At 48.0% G+C, this 14,395-nt stretch overlaps 1 protein-coding gene across 13 annotated transcripts in view; it reads right to left on the bottom strand.

Annotated features, from left to right (window-relative positions):
- Window positions 1–273: 273 nt before the first annotated feature.
- The window catches only part of LOC122381221 (abhydrolase domain-containing protein 2-like), a 45,250-nt gene continuing 31,128 nt past the window's right edge, over window positions 274–14,395 (bottom strand). For all 13 annotated transcript variants that reach the window (XM_043365156.1, XM_043365155.1, XM_043365164.1 and 10 more), the window contains exons 7-8: window positions 9,752–9,906; window positions 274–1,188 (exon numbers count right to left, since the gene is read on the bottom strand). In XM_043365156.1, coding sequence (XP_043221091.1) covers window positions 1,043–1,188; window positions 9,752–9,906 — 301 coding nt within the window. In that variant the 3' untranslated portion in view covers window positions 274–1,042. The remainder of the gene's footprint in view (window positions 1,189–9,751; window positions 9,907–14,395) is intronic.

Here is a 14,395-nt window from a genome sequence, read left to right as displayed (position 1 = left end):
GACTGGCCAGTCTTTTCTCCCTATCAGTAGTTCGGTCAGGCCCCGCCAATGCACATCGGCACGATGAACCCCATTTCAGACGGGAAGGTCACGGCACGGGTCCCGGGTTCTTCGAAGGACAGAATGGACGGCGCTCGGTCGGCGGGGAGTGGTGCGATGAACGGTCAGCAGGTCTCGACTGTTCAGCAGCCCCAACCCCATCAACAGCCCCATCATAGCGACCCGTCTCGCCAAAGGTACCCAGCTGGTCATAAGCGATTGACAACGAGAGAAGAAAGCATGGATAAATATGTATTCAACATAAATGAAAACACGTAATTGCTGTCGCTTAAACACGCAGCCTAACACCGTTGGTAATGTGCACATACTGATGACAATAAAAGGAACAAGCGTCCGATTAGAAAGAAGCATTGACTGATTGTGCGCTGCACATTAGCAAGCTTGAAACTGGTGCAATCAAAGAAGAACCAGGCGAGAGCAAAACGAAAGGTGCCACATTCAAATGCCCTATGAGCGTGAACTTTGTGCATTGTTCCCGAAATGCAGCAGATCTTACGAGCAAGAAGAGAAACCAGATGAAACATTGCACTATAAGCCAATTTATCTGATTAACACAATCAATATCACATCAGGATGGCGAAGTCGCACTAAAAGCACGCTTTTCATGTCATGGCAGCCATAGGCGAAACAGACTCAGTGCAACCCAAACAAAGCATTCATAAATAATGCGTTTCTTGTGCGTTCTGGAGTAACATGTGAAACCAATGCACCCTATACCACTGAGACTGAAGCTCAGAGATTAACCAGCCTGCGGTTTTTCAATGTACACACATCTCCAGCGGATCCTGCCATTACAAGGACTAGTAGATGAGACGCGCTTCACGCTACCTATCTGGAAGTGCGCGGAATTTGGCTGTGGCGGCCCGAGCGCCGCGAGGTTCGCTGCCTGGCTGCGGGAGGTCGGCCCGCACCCGCCCGGCCGTCGGGGCCCTCCCGGTCAGGTCGGGTCAGGTCAGGTCGGCCCACGCGGCCCGCCGGCGGCTCAGGCACCGCTGACGAGGCTGTGAGCCATCTGTACCACCAGCCGGTCCATCCAGGTCACCGAGTGGGGCACCAGGAAGCCGCCCTCGTAGAAGCCCAGGTGGCCGCCGTGCTCCGTCTCCACCAGCAGAGTCCGGTCGTGGCTCTCTGCAAATAAACAGAAAGATGGTTAGTCCGATCTTGGCTTTCTGAGGACACACACACAGACAGGGCACACACAGTCCGGCCATAGCTCTCTGAAAACACACAGACTGAGGGTTAGCATGGTTATGGCTCTCTGAGAGCACACAGACAGGTTAGTTCGGCTGTAAATAATACACAGAATGTGCAGCACGGCTCGCACAATGATATACAAGGACATATAAGGTACGGCCAGAGGTTGAACACATACGAGATGAGAAATTAGCTAGGCCTGCGCAGAGTAAGAGGGTACAATGAAAAACACACGGACGGGCATCCGGCAGGCGCCTTGGTCCGGCCGTGGCTCTTTTCAACCACACACGGATAGCCAGAAAAGTAAGCGAGCTAGTAATCCTCTTCAAACAGACGGATCAGTGAGCCTGTTCGATCGTCTAAATATCACAATAAAGATCCGTAATAACACTCCATCGACAGGTTAACTTTTGCTTTCTAACTCACAAGAACAATATCCAGCGATCACAAGCACAATCTGGACATGAGTCATGGCCCATGGGTCACAGAAGAAGCGAAAGGGCAAACAAAACACGACAAAAACACGCTAGGAAAAATGTGTCGGGCAGCCGCGGGACGGCCACCCACCCATGACAATATCGGCCTGCCTACGTCGTCATACTCCGCCCGTGCGGTCTCCAACTATCCCAATCATCTCAGGTGCATCAAAAGTCGGTCATGTGTCGGCACAAGCAGCGCCGGGGGTCCAGCCGACTACACCTCCAGTTGGTATCACACCAGAGGGAGATGGAAAAGTTAGATTCAGCCACAACAAAAAGGCATCGTGCCGATGGATCTGTGAAGTGCCTGTACCTAGGGAAGACAATTGAGGCGGTGCAACAGTAGAACGTACCGTATTACGTACACCATGCAAAGCCATGTCCAAAAAGCTTACAGAAAGGTAGTCAATTATCCGAATAACACCAGTATAGGATCGTTGTAATATAATCCATAGTGGATGCAATTACGATGTAATCTGTATGTGTATAGCGAAATACATAGTCAACAACGGAGATAGGCGACATAGTAGCAAATGACGCCTGCAAAAGTACATAGTTAGAACGAGTGATATTAGCAAGTTTATCCCAGAATAAGCGGCTGTAATTCTAAGTTCATTTACACGCATTGACACACACGTCATCCAATCATTAATCCAATGACGGCGGTTGCGAACACACGCCCCTGGGTACGGCGACATTATCGGCGGCCATTTTACGGCACCTCCCCGAGCGATTGATGTTCTCTTCAGTCGTCGAGCCGAGATCAAATGACACTGGTGTTAGGTGTCGCTGTCGGAACACGACGTATCTGTCCACCAAACGAGCTAAGTAGCAAAACGTGTCCGCGCCGCACAAACGCGCCGCCCAGCCGGGGCAGGGCATTGACGACGCGGGCGCGGTGGGCCGTGGAAGAGCCCGGAAAAGAGCCGGAAAAAAGGGCATCATTGGACTCAGAAAAGAATACCGCACCACATGAGCCATGAGCCCATATACTTTTCCAAAATTCGTTTTTTTTTTTAACAACCCTACTGCTGAAGGGATTCCCGCCTCCCGGCCCATTATATTTCTGGTTGTAGTAACGGTCATAATAACTATATTATCAGATTTAGTAACCACACCTCGCAGATACATCGTCATTTCATCAAAATATGACTCAAAGTATCTAATTATGTTCGCAAATAACCGTGTATGAATGTAATGACCAACGGTGACCAAGAAAAACGTCCGAATGATCCCAAACAGCTGAAACCCATTAGACCAATACATGGACGCGTATCAGTCGCCCAACAACCAGTCAAAGGCGCAAATGTACCTACACAATGAAAAGCGTGCTCCCCCATTCATTGGTCTTTTTCGAAACAGTTGGCTACTTGTTAGCGTCAAGCCAACGGGCATGGTTACAATGTATCGGTCTTCAATGCTCGGAACGAAATGGCTCGTTTATTCATTCTCACCGTGACAAACAGGAAAAAAAACGGAATAGTGAATCGTTGCTAAAGGTGATTTCATTGAACAAAAGAAGAAATAGGAGATCAAACAATTCTATTGCACACGTAAAATGAGATGACATTTCCGCGTGGTGAACCTCTAAAACTACACGGCGATAATGCCAATAGTAATTAGGAATGATAGCAAACGTAATTGCAGAATCAACCATGCAACCAAATGAAGACCCAACAGCAAACAACCGTGCAACAGGCAATGCCGGATCGGATAATGCAATTAGACCATTAGCGCTCCGGCTACTTCAAAGGACGCCTACTGACAGGACTGAAAGGCCGCCTGATTGGGATTCTGCGTGCGCTCCACAATCACTGTATCTGTGCGTCTGTATACGCGCTAATGAAAGACCGCTGAAGTCGCACCATTCGAGTAGCCCCACCGAGGTGCTAGTCGGTCGGAGGTGGGCGTCTGTGGGCCAGGCGGTTCTCAGGCGGCGCGGCGCTGCGGACCCGTCGCCGGCGTGGCGCGTGCCGTATCGCGGGACGTGCCTCCGGGCACGGCCGGTGCGTAACCGGAGCACGCCGTTATACCGGAACCCTCGGCGGCCACGACTACCGGCGGAGGAGGCCGGACAGACAGACACACGGAGCGCTGCGAGTGTGCCGAGTGGGCGACATAAATTTGACAGGAAAATGGCATAACTCGAATCTGCGCTTCCACACAAAGGACCCGACCGGATGGGACCTCATGTGGAGGATAAAAGAATGAAAGGCAAATGATGTTTTAGGACAAAAACAAACGCACGTAGTATGCAGAACATCAATTAGTTGTGCTGTCCGCTGAACAGAAAAGGGAGCGATGCCGAATGCTGCCACGCCTACCTTTTGTTTCTTGGGCAATGACTGCCTAGGGATAGTTGAGAGTTCTGTAAAAAGGGATGGTTTTGAAATCGATATTTGCACGCAATTAAGGTAGTTTCCATTTCTACAACAACGCGACACTTAGCTCAAGATGACCATGGTACAGAACTGGTGATTTGTAATAACATATTACAAGCTGATTCAAAAGCAATATGCTATTCCGACGATTTTCAGCTACAATAATAATATAAGAATAACCAGTAGCCTTATAATATAAATCAGAAATAGGAGCCAAAAAGTTATATTTAAAATTTTCGAATATTTCGCTCCTGGAGCTTCGTCAGCGATAATTACAGAAAAACATATTCGAAATATTCGATAGAAAGCGAGAAAGCGAAACATTCGATAATCTTAAATATAACTTTTTGGCTCCTATTTCTGATTTATATTATGAGGTTACTGGTTATTCTTATATTATTATTATTCATCATGAGCTTCAAGCAGAGTTTCAGCTTTTTCAGAAGATTTTCAGCTACCATGTAGTTAATTCAGCACAGCACCAATATGGGGAAAGATCTGGAACAGCACACCGTGCCGGGAACACAGATACGATCAGATTTTCATGACCTGACACTCAACCTGCCAGCACCAGCCGAGCATATTAGTGGTGCACTGGTGCATGCGAGTTCCGCGTGACAACCGCTAAATTGAAAATCGTAACGAAACCAAAAATGTCCAGGACGTGAAGGGTCTTTCAAATAAAATGGTCGACAGTGAAGATCTAGGAATTTTGGGATACCATTCGCAAACAAGACGACATGCAACTATTTAGCGAATTGACGACATTGTTATCCGGTGTATGATAAACAACTACATCGGAAAGTAAACTCCCTTGTAAGACAAATGTAAAAAACAAGACCAGCAATGAACGCATTTCATCCTCCATCTTCCATTAAAATTTACATCCTCGACATTCGCAGTCCCGCACACAATTTCTCTTAAAGTTTCCTCCGACTGGAATCCCGTTAAGTACTAAGGCCGACCACCACTACTCCAACCACTCCACACTCCACACTCGCGTTACTCCTCGTTACACCACCTACCCCTTCCCTGTGACCGGCACGAGAACGACTAACGCCGACATAGGGTCCAGTCCTCTGGCCACCGAGCGATGCCCGAGAGGACTCCTGGGCCGTCATGGGCCAGCCGTAGCCGCCGGGATAGAGACCTACAGCGGCGACACACGGCAAGTTCGCGCCGCCGGGGACGCCCCCGGCAAACTCCAAATGTCACCGACACTTGGAGTAGCCAACTTGGGCAGCCACACACCACTGACCGCCGCACGGAGAGCTCTCACACTCGTCCGAGCCATTGACAGGTGGCCAGTAAATGACCGCTCCAACACTAGTTGGGATCCACGCGGTGACCCATCACTGTTTAATGGCCACCGAGCGACAGGTAAAGTGTGATTACTCAGTGGATCAGGCCACCAGGCCTTCCTGAGCCGTTAGCATTGCTGAGTTGCCATATTGCTTACTGTGCGACTGTACCAGCAGCTTTCGAAGTTCGGTATCATTGCTTTAAAAATTTACAGCCTTTAAACAATGCAAATGACTACGTGAGCACAAATCAGCACCTAGCAATTAACTTAATTAAACATGAAGAGGCATGATTGCATGTGATGCGCTCATCCTCTGAAGTAGCGACTGCTGCCGTTTGTGATCGCATGGCTTAGCGCCCCCTAGCCAGAGCGGAAACCTCGACTTCGTTCGATAACGAAGGCGATGATCCAATAAAATTTGAACCAGCCGCGCCACACGGAGATGAGTTAATCTAGGAGCTAATGCACCATTCACATCCAGAGCTCCAGCCAACCATCCCTATGGTTGGCAATAACTTGTCCAAGTACCCACAGGGCATTTCGGAAGTTCGTAGTCGCGTTACTACAAGCGCTTACTCAGCCGTAACGACGAACGCACACTCAAAACTTTTTTACTACCTCCTGGAGAGTTCATTTTCATCAAACCCGCAAGATAATAGTATATTGAAAGGGTAACTCGCTGCTACCATTATGTGCATAGTAACGGTACGTGGTTAATATGAACTTATTCGCCAGCGAAGAGTATTATTACCATGTAAATATCAATATTACTCTCGCGATCCAGAACATCACGAAAACTCTTTCCTCCTGGGTATCGTGACTCGGGTACAGATAGTCGTTTCATGCGTGGATCTTGTTTACCCTCGTGAAGATGATATTTGAAATGGAAACAATCAGCCAATCAGAAACGAGATCGGCCGTTTGCGGTTTGAAGGCCGCGCGCATCTGTCAGTTTTCGGCCGTTGGTCTCCGAGAGCGGATGTGAGCAGTGTCGGTGCCGCGCGGCGTGGCCGTTGGTGATTGTGCTTGTGTGTTGTTCATCGCCTATAGAGCCTCTGTGGACATTTTATTGTAAGTACCGATGTGCTAGAGCATTGCGTGCCGTTGAGTGGTGCTAATTTGACCTGGTTAACAGGACCCCGTGCACGGCCACGTGGCCTAGTGTTGTGAGTACGTACATTAATTTTGTTGTGATGCTACAAGTTTATGCATTTTGTTGGTGACTTTGAAAAAGCCTTGCACTGTAGTGATCCAGTCGCATTATCTCACGCAGACGGGCGACCACCCAGGAACGCCGTCGCTCGCTTCAAATATTGTGCGCTCTGCCTAATCCAATATGAGGGCGCTGAATGTCTTGTATTCATATTCAAATTGCATTCAAGTTGTATCGTGGTGTTTATTTACCGCTTGTGCATTGCTGAACGCTTTGTATAAATTTGTATGAATAAGTGAAGAGTCTCACAATGTTCATGGTTGGTGTGCCCCTCGTATTGTTTGTACGGAAGCCAAATATACCTACATTATTGCTCTTGAAGCATTTTTTTTTTGTTGGTGAGCTCCGGTTAACAGAAGCTTCGTGAAGCTTCTGAAGCAAGCGTCTGTGGGTCTGTTACCATCCTCTGGGGGGTTTACACTAAAGGAAAGAGTAAACATTACCATGTGACAAAGGGTAGGCCATAAGAATATACTCTCTGTAGGAGGGTAAAGCACAGAGTAGATGATGCGTTACTCCCTAAAAAAGGGTTCCGTTAAAGATTTACCCTTTCAAAGAGTGTAGCCCAAAAAATGTTACACTCTAGACAAGAGTAAATCAAAAGAGTTTACCATTCAGAAGATGGTAAAAAACGTCTGTGTGTCATGTTACCCCTCCCTGGCGAGTTTACTCTTCATGAAAGAGTAAAATTTACCATCTGGAAGGTGGTAAAAAACGTCTGTGTGTCAAGCTACCATGCTATGGCGGTTTTACCCTTCAGGAAATGGTAAAAAAGTTTTCAGTGCAGCAGAAGCGTCGTAGTTCAAACACATTGGCCACTACCGCGTGAAACGGTGGTGTAAGAATGACATAAGCACTTTGCATACAGTCTGAATCAATTGTTCGAAAGCCAGGGCTAAATGAAACGCGTCCTCGTTCTCTTTCAATATTTGTACGGCCAGCGAGCCGAACGAGCGCAGATAGCTCGAGTGTTAAAGTCACGCGAACCAGGATGTGTGCGTGTGTCAATGAACATACGATTACGAATGGGAAACGTCCAAGTCAAAAAAGTCAGTTGAGAATGTACATACAATTTCACTGCCTACTATACAGAAATTAAACAACTAAATGTTTTCCCAATTTACTTGCAATGGAATAGCGTACACAGCAAGAAACTAATTTTCCAAACTTGGGAAAACTCACTGAGAAAGTCCTTATCGGCCTGATAAATTTCATCGAGGGGCCATAAGATAATGATTCTTAAGGAAAAGCTTCAAAAGATAAGAAATTAGCCAATCTATGTAGTGTTATTGGTTGATGTTTCAATTTCTTCCTCAGGCGCGTCAAAGGAACAATCTAACTCTGAATATTCTGAACTGCATTTATTGCCATGCTTTTCATGGCATGAAATTTTTTCCGTCTCTCCATCTCGCCACCTTCACTGTCACCCGGGGACACCTACTGCATACTTTTACCCGCGTTCCACTACCACAAACGATCGACTCCGTCTTTCAGTATACTCTTTCCAGCGTCGCTCGATCCCGCCGAACACCCGCGTGGGACACATTTCACCGTGTCCGCGCGCGTACGCCAACGCATCACTTCATGCCCAGTAAGACGCGTCGCTCGGCTCTCATGGTGTCTGATGAGCCACCCACGGGCGCCAGACGGCGCCGTCAAAACGTCACCTCCAATTGCCGCGCTCCGGGGGCGCCGACAGACGCAGCGGCCGTCCACGGGGGCCGCACTGACGGACGTAAAGCGTCGCAGAGGTGACGGGGCGGTGGTCCGCGACGGCCGCGCTGCCGATCAGACGTCGGCACCCCGGGTCCGGGATTAGTGAGGGGATTGGCGACTGATGCATGTAAGCTACCTGGATGGTCAGATAAGCACCGGAGCTGATGACCGACGTGTAATGATAGGGATGAGAGAGGAGGAGGAGCATTAGGTAAAGGTCAGATGTTAGCATGGGACGTACTACTCGAGGGAACACGCGCATTCGCATAAGTTGCGTAATAAAATAAATTACGCATCCTCATTATCACATATCACGGAGCAAACAATCAACGCTTCAATTATTTAACCTCCAATAATCTTGATCCCGATATTTTGTTGCTTCTCGACGAAAAGAAAAAGTTGTCAGTTATGCATCCAGACCTCAGTAGCGCCTAGCAGAAGTGGCGAGCTATTTTAGGTAAACGAATGGTAAAATTCGACAGCCGACACCAGTTAGAACTGCCGATCTCAGAGAAATGGCTTAGCATTTCTAACTGAAGTTTTTATTGTAATTTTGATGTGCAAATATCATTGATGGCCCATGACATGTGTCGTGGAAATATTGGACCCATATAATACTCTCGAGGGGCGATTCCCTCGAGGGGACTCTCGAGTCTTACGTAATAAAATATAATGGATGAGTCGGTCAGTTGATGTATATCTTTTCACAGACAACTCCTTGATCAATTCACCAATAATTTATCTAAGCAATGAATCAGACAAATTATGAATTACAAACTAATGCAAACAAACAGGCTAAGGCTATTAGCTACCTCGCCATACCCAGACTTCATAGCCACAATTATCACACCAGGGTCCATCCTAACCCCATCCTCAGAGCAATGATCACCACAAACCTGTTTTGTGCTCGGTGCCTCATAAGTCTCGTTTGAGGGACGTTGCATTAGGCCGCTACGGTTCCGAGCTCATCAACCAAGCAGGTGAATATTGGTGGCCGAAACCGCCAGTCACTGGATGAATAGCCCCGCCATCACAGTACAAACATTATCCATTGAACCGTAATGGACCCTAAAGCTGAAATTCGGGCGCTAATAGGCGTGGAGGCGTATCTGTTTTCGGGGTGATGTGCCGCTGATGGTACCTTAGTTGATAGCCAGCCCGCTGACGGTACTCATGGCCGGCGTAAAACACTTCACCAGTCATGAGCGCGACGACGACCGAAGAAGCACTTGAGGCAAAACACAACGCCCATGGTAATGGACTCTGACGGAGTGCAGGACATCCGGCGAAGTGAAACCACTCTCCACACCCCCATAGACTGTACGGTTAGCGCCGATACTTAGGCGCGGGACAGTACCCGATACCGCAGCGCCCTATAGTCGCCCCCGGTCCAAGTAATACTCACTGCAGTGCCGGCGCACGTCCTCCAGTATAACGCTGGGCACGATGGGGTCGTCGCGCGAGTTGATGAACACCATCGGCGCGTCGATGCCGTCGAGGAAGGTCAGAGAGCTGTTGTCACGGTAAAACTCCTCCAGCGTCTTGTAGCCGTTCACACGTCTGAGGACAGCCGGGGGCGGATTGTGTTTACCGTCTGCCGAGATCGGAGGATCGGGCCGGCGACAAACAGCGATCAGCAGCCGATATCAGGAAAGGCACTCACTACATAAAGACAACGGACGGCTGCGTGCCACGAATCGCAAAATAACCGGCACCTCTCATAAAAATAACATCAGTATAACATTGGCAAACTTTTTGAGAGTGCTCTGCAAAGCAAAGAGTAAAAGTTTGATAAAAACAAAGTCAGATTTCTAAACCATATTGTGCGAACTCATTATTCCAGCAGATGCACGTTAAAAACGGATGAGGCTGATGGTTAATAAGTAAAGATGTCGAATTTCGAAATACAATGCACTCATTCATCATCCAACGAAACATCGCGACGTTGATCGGCGTTCGGTAGGACGTGTCGCCTCAAAGTTCTCCATCCCATCCCCAGTCCACGATAAAGATCAACCGATCGCCCAATGACGGTCAGCTCCCACAGAGCCAGATAGTCGGGAAAGAATCTAATTAGCTGCATGGAATGGTCGGCGGTGTGAATGCATTATGCAATAGTATAATACTCGCTGCTAATGACATCAGTCCCGGTTTAACCCTCGCCCGTAAACGGTGTTTTGCCACCTTCGCCCATGCATGTTGGTGCGACCCCCTGGCGTTTGAAAACGGAGCGTCGTAGAGCTTAGCGGAAAAGACCAACGGATTGCTCTTAACGAGATCTCGCGATTGGTGGTATATTTTTTGGTCCTAGGTCAACATTTGACCTACTTATGACCGGTCAAAGGTCAAATTTTCGGAAAAATCTAACTTTTTCAGATTTCCGCGCCGATTGCGGCAAAACGGTAAGAGATATCGACTTGAAACCTTCACTATCGTGATCTTTGATCAATTCTCTATCGTTTGGTGTATATTTCGATATCATAACTCTAAAAATGATGCGTTGGGAGCATCGGAAGTCTGCAAGGTCATTTGTGCATTGGGTCACGTCAGGCGTGTGACGTCACTGACCTGACCCTGACCCAAAATGAACTACAAGAAACAACCGACGATGCCTGAAATGGATAGCAAATTCGAATTCAGGGCATCAAAATACCCCGAAAAGGCATACAAGTGCAAGAAGTCATTACAGGTCAACCGAGGTCACTGACCTTACCTTGACCTTTAGTAACCTTCAAAATGTCAACGGACATTGTGCCAATGTCAAATCAGCCAGTTGTGATTCTAAAACAATCCATCAGTGTGTCAGGTCAGTCGGCATTTATACCAATGTGAAGCAATCTCCAATTTAGCGTAAATCTGGCCGGAGGTTGTTCCCTTTATGACGTCATAACTCCGTGACCTGGCATGACCTTGACAATTTTTTTTACCAAAAGTTGCGCAAAGGATGCCCCAAAGGGTACTGAAAATTTGAGCAGGCTATCTGAAACGGTTCGGCGTGTAGCTAAGAAAAACCTCAGGGGGGGGGGGGTGGTGCACCAACCCCCCCCCTACATGGGCGAGGGTTAAAATTCTAAGCACCCATTTATATTCTTCTATGATCCAGAGGGAATAAGGTTAACTGTGCAATAACAATGTGAATGTTTCGCAAAGCAAGCGACCAAAACCAAACATAATAATGGGAATATAGCATGTGCTGCTTTTGCCGACTGAAAGGGCTCTTGAAGCAAGCGAATGAAAAACGGATGAAGGAATTCAGACGCATTCTTTGGAACTGTCGAATCCGCTATTGACGGGGACAATTCAAATTGGAAAACGGGGCAAGGCGACCTTGTTTATTAATGCACATGAAACATATTCCTGTGTGCTATACTAAACAATGCAAACTCACTGGAATATCGAACAAATTTGATTTTGGAAGACACGTGAAATAAAAACGACAGATTCTGATTCTTGATCAATAAATCAATGTTCAAGCCTCAAGGCACCACGTAGGTTTGTAAGTGCCGTAACTATCAGTAAAATCTCATTTGAGGAAAAGCAGCAACAAAAAGACGGTAAAAGTATCCCTGTGTAATGCAGCCAGATAGATACCTACTGTAAGCCCACTGCCAAAAATGGATGATTGAATATCCCTACTGCCTAGCGCGCCTCGGTATACTTCAATATACATATGTACCTACTTGAATAAATATAGGCATATTTGACAGGAAACAGAACGAGCCATATGATTTAGAATAAACGTCAATGGTATGTAATCAAAAACATATTTAAAGACCAAATGCTAAAAACATGTTGAAGTCATTAACGCACTCAATGCACCATTGCCGTTTTCCATTTTCGTTCGGAGTACGCGCAATGCCACGACTGCACATCCAGCAGCTTACCGAAGTCCCCTGTCAGGAGCAATCGGCGGCGTCAGCAGGACTGCTCCCGGACCGGTGACCATTCAGCGCCTACAGAGCCGCCAAATAGGGTCTCCGCCGCAGGCCACCGGCAGACGCAACGGAAATTGCCCCGCTTTTACCGTGGCTCGGTGCATCCAAAACGGTACTAGCTTATGGCTACGAATTATAACATGAATTTCAATTCCGTCAATGGCCAGAACCTGGTGACGAATCCGTTCAAGATGGTTCACGTGAATATCAAAAACGACATGTCCAAAACGACGCCCGGCTCTGAGAAGAAGGCACCGTCTGTCGTTTGGTGTAGCGAACAAGTTTAATGGGGGGATGGTAGAGCCCAGCGGTCAAACTTAAAAAAAAAAAATGGGAGAGGAAAATAAAAATACAACGCTAGGCTCAGGCGTCGTCCTCGTAGCGAAATCGTTTATTACCCTACAACTGATCCCAAGATTACGCTGGGGCATGATAACGATTACCATACTCGCAGTGAATAGTAAACGGCGAGAAAGTGGCTACGTTGCTCAGCTTAGGTATTCAACAATGGAGGTATTCTGACACAACATCCGGAAAAGAGACAGACACCTATGCACAATGCACATGCAGTTATGTCATATGTGCACTTCTTGATCAATGTTCGGAGGATAGATAAGCCAGTGTTAGTTCAGTGTTCATTTCACCACACTAAGGACTAAGGAGCATCATTTCGCGAAAATCGATGATGCCTGAAATCCTTTTGATCTGCAAGCTAGTTCCACCGATACCTGAGAAAACGCGATGATCCCTTCCCATTTACTTCTCATAGCACTAACGGTGCAATGTTCATCCACTTGTATGTCGTTCCCAAACATTGGACCACTAAATGGACTTAATGGACCAATGGACCCAAACAATGGACGCCACATTTTCCTACCATAAGGCGCACACCCATACACTTCGTCCATCCATGGGGAGCACAGCGCACACGTTGGGACATTCTGGGCTGTATTGCAATTACCGCACTGCGGCTGCCGTACCACCACGTGTGTGTCTCTCAGACAGAGCCCCTCCCAGCGCACCCCGCCGCGTCGGAAACCGCTACGCAAGACGGCATCATAACCAGTCAGCATAGTTTGGCCGCTCTGATGAGTCGCTCGCGACGGGAGATCTCCAAATGACGCCAACTTCGGTAGGATATGAGCGTCATCAGGAGTACGAATAAGCAAACTTCGACTCCAGTTTTAGACATTTTGAGAAGATATGGGGCGCTGTGAAATGAAAAAAGTGGGCACATATTCGCAGCATTCGACCGTTCGCGGCTGTGAGGAACAGCACCGGCCTGCGAGGTGACTGGCGCGACTACCCCAGTGCTGCGGACTACCCCTGTCTCCCGGGGGCGACCAGCCGTTGGGCGCCTAACTTCAGTGACCGAACATGACAAATGGTCTGTGAGGGTGTCGAGGAGTCGCGCGCGTGGCATACGTTCACGCACCTTCAGGACGGTGCAGCGGCTGCAGACAGGCTGTCATGATGTGACAGTACGAGTACAGTGATTGGCAGCACGATGTCAGAAAGAAAAAGTGTTGAAAGACTAACACCAGCTACAGATCTTACAAAAAAACCTACGGACCTGACAGGAATTAGTCACGGATGCAAGTACAACAGGCTGCCATCTTACCCCGATGTATGTAATACCCAGATCTAGGAATAAGAAGGTTCCAGGCTAAGTACGCCTTTTATGGACAAACAAGCATTATATTTAAGTGGTCCACAAAACATTCCACAGCAGCCCTTTCACCTCACACTGGCGAACGATAGGGCTCCGGCATATAGTACAAGCGCGCCCGGCTCGCCCCGTGATTGCCGCCGCAGCTGGCCGACCTCGTCAGGTGAATTGGTATAGTTTAATGATCTGCAATTTCCCACAGCAGTGGTGTAATAGCAGTCACATACCTACATTGAGTGTTACAGGAGCGCTATCATAGGCGTCGCCAGAGATTTTCGGTTGGGAGGGGGGGGGGGGCAAAATCAACTTTTGTGTTAACCCTCGCCGGCCGAGGGGGGGGGGCGGGTGCCGCCCCCCCATAGGGTTTTTTCGCGATAGCTCCGAACACGCTGGCGATAGAAAGCTGAAACTTGGCATACCTGACCTTTGATCCAAGCCGGATCTT

This window comes from Amphibalanus amphitrite, unplaced genomic scaffold (assembly GCF_019059575.1).
Source record: "Amphibalanus amphitrite isolate SeventyFive unplaced genomic scaffold, NRLGWU_Aamphi_draft 000116F_arrow, whole genome shotgun sequence".
In the NCBI taxonomy this organism is placed as follows: Eukaryota; Metazoa; Arthropoda; class Thecostraca; order Balanomorpha; family Balanidae; genus Amphibalanus; species Amphibalanus amphitrite.
This window is presented reverse-complemented; position numbering and strand designations above follow the sequence as displayed.